Source organism: Corylus avellana, chromosome 3 (genome assembly GCF_965113065.1).
Source record: "Corylus avellana chromosome 3, dhCorAvel1.hap1.2, whole genome shotgun sequence".
Taxonomy (NCBI): domain Eukaryota; kingdom Viridiplantae; phylum Streptophyta; class Magnoliopsida; order Fagales; family Betulaceae; genus Corylus; species Corylus avellana.
The window spans coordinates 31,238,529-31,245,023 of record NC_142492.1 but is presented as its reverse complement, the minus strand read 5'-3'; the positions used below and the strand labels follow the sequence as shown (position 1 = coordinate 31,245,023).

The 6,495-nt window shown below is 35.0% G+C and overlaps 1 protein-coding gene across 1 annotated transcript; it reads left to right on the top strand.

The window, feature by feature from the left end:
- The first annotated feature begins 738 nt into the window (after window positions 1-738).
- On the top strand, window positions 739-4,934 carry LOC132175235 (PLASMODESMATA CALLOSE-BINDING PROTEIN 2). Its single transcript, XM_059587105.2, has 4 exons — window positions 739-920; window positions 1,315-1,554; window positions 1,648-1,681; window positions 4,451-4,934. The coding sequence occupies exons 1-4, from the start codon at window positions 869-871 to the stop codon at window positions 4,740-4,742; spliced, it is 618 nt and encodes a 205-aa protein (XP_059443088.1). The 5' UTR covers window positions 739-868; the 3' UTR covers window positions 4,743-4,934.
- The last annotated feature ends 1,561 nt before the right edge of the window (window positions 4,935-6,495 follow it).

The following is a 6,495-nucleotide window of genomic DNA, read 5'->3' as shown; positions in this document are numbered from 1 at the left end:
ATGAGGAGAATGAGTTTAACTAATGGTGCCATGCACCTTCTATGAGAAGGACAGTGAGAGAGGAAAATTGTTGTGGTGTTATAATAAATAATATTTTAAAAAATAGACAATTAAATAAATAGTTTGTTGAAATTTATATTAAAATAGAAAAATTAAAAAAAAAAAAAAAACATTTTGAGGAGCTAAAATAGCAAAATGTATAGAAGCTCTTCCCTCCCTTCCGATCTATTCACTTTCATTTTTTTTAAAAAAATTAATATCAAAATACTTTCACTTTTTATACCATATTAGTCTTATATTGTATTAATTACTTTTTATTATTATTTAAATAAAAATATTATTATAAACAAAACTTTTTTCTTTGTTTTTTTTCTTTCATCCAAACACACTCCTGTCTAATTTCAAGAATTTTCTATTTGTTTACTTTTACTGTGAAGTGGGAAGTCACTGTGAACCACAATTTCACGGAGACAGGCTCTTGGCTCGCACGTGGCCCCACCCCCCACATTTAAACTGTTTTCTGTTTTTTAATCTCGATAAACGGTAAAGAAGGTGGGAAAAATAAACAGTCTAGAGAAGGAAAGAAAAGAAAGAAAGAAACAAAAGAGCACTCACAAGTCACAAGCCGACACCAAACACATAGCAGGCGCCCCTGTCATCCCACCCTCCATGCGTCTGTATCACACTTTTTTTTACATGTTTGTACTATTTTTTGTCTAGATATTCTCTCCTCTCCCACTTCTTGCCAACACACCCACACCCATCTCCCCTCTCTCTCTCTCTCACTCTCTCTCACTCACAGGCTACTGCATTAGCAGACTTCTTCTCTAAACGGAGCAAGCACCATTGAGGCATCTTCTAACAAAACATGGCTCTTTTAGCTTTTCTAGTGCTCTTCTTGGCCATGACTGGCCATTCAAGTAAGCTTGCAGCATCTCCCTTTCCTTTTCTTTTCTTTTCTTTCTTTCGTTTTATATTTCTTTCCTACTGTTATTGTTTTTATTAAGTATTATATTCCTCATAGTTTATGTAGATTGCATATTACTAGTCACCAGCTACAGATTTTATTTCTATATCAACTTTTCTCCTTTCATTTTGTAAACAAAAATGGTTTTGATGGGGGGCTTTTTTTATTTTTATTTTTTTTGTTTTTAAATAAATAAACCCTCTTCTTCTCTCTAAATCTACCCTCCCATTTTCAGTATAGATTTTTTTCTGAACCCAGATGAGCTCCATTTCTTTTAGTTGTTTGATTTTTTTTTACTCTCTCTGTGGCTGATCTACTTTTGGGTTTCTTTGGATTGTGTTGATTAGGTGCCACATGGTGTGTTTGCAAGGAGGGATTGAGTGACGCAGTCCTACAGAAGTCACTGGACTATGCATGTGGAGCTGGGGCTGACTGCAACCCTATCCATCAAAATGGACCTTGTTACAACCCCAACAGTGTTAGGGCTCATTGCTCCTATGCAGTCAACAGCTATTTCCAGAAGAAGGGTCAAGCTCAAGGCTCCTGTGATTTTGCTGGCACCGCAACTGTTTCTGCATCTGACCCTAGTAAGTAGCCCTCAATTACAATTTAAAAGGAAAAAAAAAAAAAAGATTTTTGAAAATCCCTGTTCTTATTTTCTTTCTGTTGATGATTTACAGGTGTTACTGGTTGTGCTTTCCCTTCCAGTGCCAGGTAAACGTGTCTTTCCTTGTCTTCTGATTATTTTTCATGAACTCAACTTAAGAGTAGTATTTTGTTTTTAATTTCATCCCAATACTTTTTCTTTCTTGTTTGGATGTGGTGGTGGGTCCTTTACTTTGTGAAAGATCACCATGAGATGCGACGTTATTTAAATTTTTTTTAATGTTAACATCATATTAACTTTAAAATTTTGACTTTAAAATGGAAAGGATGAAGTTACAACGGATTAATTTTAAATCCCTACTATGAAATTAAAATAAAAAAATAAGAGCTTTATCTTTTGTCAAACATCATATGTATACCGTCAAATGCTTTAATTTTAAATCTTGACTATGAAATAAAAAGGACACTGACATCTTGCCGTCCTAGGTTGAAGCCAAATTTAGTAGCATAGTTTAAATTGCAGTGGGTGGAATGGGCTTTTTTTCTTTTTCTTTTTCTTTTTGTTTGTTTACATGTTCATGCAAAAGAGAGTTAATGAATTTCGAACCGGTGACCTTTATTTGTCATGGCTGATTTCAATTGCTAGAGGTTGGGTTACATTTGGAAATTTGTGGAAGCCGTTTTAAATACGTGCTTTTGTTGGTCTGGCAGAGAAGTTGCCTTAGATAGAAAGTGAATCAGGCCGAATATAATTGATTTTCAAATAAAGTTAGGCTAGCTAATCAGCGGGAACCAACAAAAAAAAAAAAAAATTCAGGATCAATAGAAAAATGATCTCATCAAAAGCTGAGCTAATAAATTTTTTTTTTTTTTTTTTTAAGCTTTGCTGCCTTATCGAGATTCCTTGGTGGAATAAGCATCTCTTTTTTAAATATTTTGAAAAGGATAGCTTTTGATAAGAATTCAAAGTTTCCATCATTTCTTTATTTATTTATTTATTTTTTCTTTCTTTTTCTCTCTTTTAGACGCTCTATCTAACCTTCTTAAATGGGGTTTTTAGAATGTAATCCAGTCCCCTCCTTTTCCTTTACTCCTCTGGTCCAGTGTAAATCCTTTTTGTTTTTGTTTATTTTTTGTTTTGGTTTTTTTGACTTTTGAATAATACTCTATTATGTGCATGATGATGTTCCTGGCTGGATGCTCATTTATTGGTGGTAGTACTGTAGATATTTCTTTTCACTCTCTCAAAAAGACGCCACTATGATTGGGATCCAATGCCTTTCACTTTAATCTCACGAGAACCCAACAGTGTAAAGAGTAACATCTTTGACAAAGACAACATATATATTATAATATTATTGTCTTTTATTAACCCAACTGTGTCAATACCTTTTTGGCCTCCTGGTAAAAGCTACGATGCCATAACATTAGGGGCCTCCCGAGTCAAAAGTTGTGGCCATCAAAGGGTCACTGTAAACTCTTAAAAACAGTGCTACTGCCTCTATGATAGCAGGGCAATTATTTTGTGTGATTAGTGCTTCTTCATAGGCTTGGGATGGGCAAATTTTTTTTTTTTTTGAGATTTGAGCCAACTTTTTGAAGTTTGACATGTCTCGTGGACTGTGCATGTTTTGTCCCACCACACCATAATTGATGGGGGACTCCTTGTACACTTGTACTCATTCTCCACTTAAAATTCGACCAACTCAACCAACCCTTTTTGGAGAAAATGAATTTCAATATGGACTCAAATGCATTCCAAGTGTGTATTTGGAGGACATTGTTAAGATACTTGAGTTACCTTGAGGCTTTCCAGGAGAAGATTATGATCTATTACCTATTTAGGCTATTTTCCCTGAGCTCTTCCTTTGAAGATTGGTGATTATCATTAGATATTTTGCAGATTCAATAAGATTGGTAAATTATTACTTCATTGTAATAGATTCAGATAGTGATCTTAAACTGCAAGAAAAATAATGTTGCTAAAATCAATCATGCTAACTTGTAGTACAGTTCTCTTTAAATGGGGTCCATCACAAGTTGGGTATTTATTGATCTTTGAAAATAATGTCATTGTGGAGGAAATATGCTAATAGGGTTAATTGTATGCTTCTTTGGTTAGAGAAACCTTGCTTAAGGTGCAATTTTAGATTCATCTACCACCTCTTAAACAGATCCAGCCCCTTAAATGGGATCACTTAACCTTACCAAATATTTGGTGCATATTTGAAACAACAAGAGGTAAAAGTCACTTAAAACACATCATGTTAGTCAATGTGATAAATGGGTGTGAAGAGTATGATGACTTTTACACTAATAAGATAACCCCCAAGTTACGTATTCTCAAACTTCTAGTAAAACATGATGTCTATAATTGTGTTTTAGTTGAGTTCAAACCATAGACTAACTAGTTTCATGAAAAAAGAACCTCTTATTTGATGTTTCATGGATTTACCAACAAAAGTACCTAGTTATGTGATATAAATATGTTCATCACAATCTTTCTTATTAAGACCAGGTGAACAGGTGGTTTTTGGTTGATTGAATACAAGTTCCATATTCTTATAGAAATTAACTGGAATGTGCCTTAATCCCCTTAAAAGCCAATTAGATTGTGAAAGGTCCAATTAGTTAATCTTCCAACATCCAGTAATATGACAAGCTTAAAGTAGTTCATATTTCAAACTTGCCATGTCGATTTTGTTCAGTATTTTGGGCTAATGAGCATTGAATACTTATTTGGCCTCTGTCTTTGACATTCCTCAATGTCTTTCAATTCAACCTATGTTTTTGTTGAAGTTCTGAACATGTGCTGGCTTCTGGATTTCTGGCTCTTGAGATTGACTTGGTGAATCTTGCTTTGTTTTCTTAACGCAGCACCTCCGGCACCAGCACAACTCCGGTGACAACGACGCCATCCACCACCACACCCTCAACCACAACCCCATCAACCACCACCACACCTACAACTGTTACACCTACAACCACAAGTCCGTACACAGCAACACCTTCCAATGGAGTGCTGGGAGGGATTGGCAGTGGTGTAGGGCCTACAGGAGCTGGTATCAACACAGATGAGAGTCATGGTGGGCTTAGACTGGTAGACACTACCTTCTTCTCTTTCTTTATGACCCTGTTGTTTACAGCCTTGATGCTTTGGTGGGGTTGAAGAGAAGAAAAAGTAGTGGCTGTGATGGTGGTGGGGTAGGGTGGTCAGAGATGATGCTGGATTTCAATATCCAGAGCTGGTTATCCATGTGATTCTCCTGTTGTTTTGTAGGTGTTCGTCTAAAGACAATCTTGCTAGGTTTTGTTTTTTTCTTCTCCCTCCTACTTCGTATAAAAGGTGGGCTTTTGATTCCTTTTGGTGGTATTGTGGTGTTGCTGATGGGACTATGGCAATCTCTCTCTCTCTCTCTCCCTCTCTCGACCTTTTTTTTTTCTGCTCTTTTTGTACATCTAGATCTAAAAGGTACCTATTTTATTAATTTAATGAGAATTGGGCACCTCATGTTCCCAATTAGTGGAGAACTCTCTTGAACTAACAGAATGGTTGGATTGGGTTTAGTTCAAAACTTCTTAGAACAACTGAAATATAAAATTATTCACCAGTCAAAGTAGATGCCAGAATGTGAAATATAAAATTATACACCAGTCAAAGTAGATGCCAGAATGTGAAATGAGTTGAAGCACTAAAACATATACGCTAACTAATCTCAAACATGTATTGCTTTTAGCAAATCTAGTCTTAGAATTGCTTCTTGTTTCTCACTCTCTCAATTGTGGAGACAAAATAATGTGAATGTTCATCTGGTTTCTTATGCAATGAATTATGAGACACAGGCTGTGAGGCATGTGAGGCTTTTGTCGCTTGTTTTGTTTTGAAATTGGTGGGGATAAAGTGTCAGATCTGTATTCCATTCTATTCAAATTAGCGCACACATTCTGACACTTCTGCTACTTGAATTTTTTTTTTTTTTTTTTTTCTCTAATTATAAATCATTTGAGGGTAATAAATTCCATTATAACATCAATCTCAAAGCAAATGGCAACTTCATAAATTCCAAGCCCATGGACTACCAATTGGCGTGATATACCCCAAAGGTAGATAGCATGGCGAAACTAGGTAAGGCTTTGGGGGCATCAATCCCTCAAAATTTTAAAATTGCCCCTAAAATCGCGTTTTTATTCTATTTTAAATGTGTTTTTATTTTATTTTAAATGTAATTTACCCTCCAAATTAATTTTTTACCCCTAAAAGTTTTTTTATTTTTTATTTTTGGTGTCCCCTGAACTTAAATGTCTAATTATGTCCCTGTATGGAGGGTATTACGATCTCAAGTATCTCATATTGGTGAAGTGTAACTTTAACTGTGTGTCGGTGTGTATATAAATGATTGGACACCTTATATTTCTAAGCCAGTTTTTAAGGATAGTTTTACTTTAGATTTGTATCATTTGATACGCATCACGAATTCAAGTTACAAAGGGGTGAGCTATAGGTTGGATAAAAATGTTTTGGTATTATGTATGAGCATAATGTTAAGTCATTGGATACTAATGAGTGAGTGAGCCACCAAAAAAGAAGTGGTTACCATCAATTCAGTGCCGGTATAATGGGTCATCCTAAATGTTTTGGGTCATCTCAAGTGTCTCATATTGATTAAGTGAAATCTTAACCATGTGTAATAAGCTTTTAGGCACCTTCTCTTATTGTTTAAGTTTTAGCAGTTCCAACCAACTTTCTTAGAAATAGTATCGAGATAAGTAGTTATCCCTTAATACTTATCTTATTGTATTTATCTCATAAAATGTTCTTAATATATTTTGTATTATTGCATTAAGAGTTGTTAACTTAAAATGGGTACTTATGCTCAAGCATGAAAGGGGATTTTCAAACAAGGAAAAGGGTTGCTATTGCC

Coding starts and splice junctions, on each gene's coding strand:
- LOC132175235 (XM_059587105.2), top strand. CDS start 869: ATGGCTCTTTTAGCTTTTCTAGTGCTCTTCTTGGCCATGACTGGCCAT. Junction 1,555..1,647: donor TGTTTCTGCATCTGACCCTA/GTAAGTAGCCCT, acceptor GATGATTTACAG/GTGTTACTGGTTGTGCTTTC. Junction 1,682..4,450: donor GCTTTCCCTTCCAGTGCCAG/GTAAACGTGTCT, acceptor TTCTTAACGCAG/CACCTCCGGCACCAGCACAA.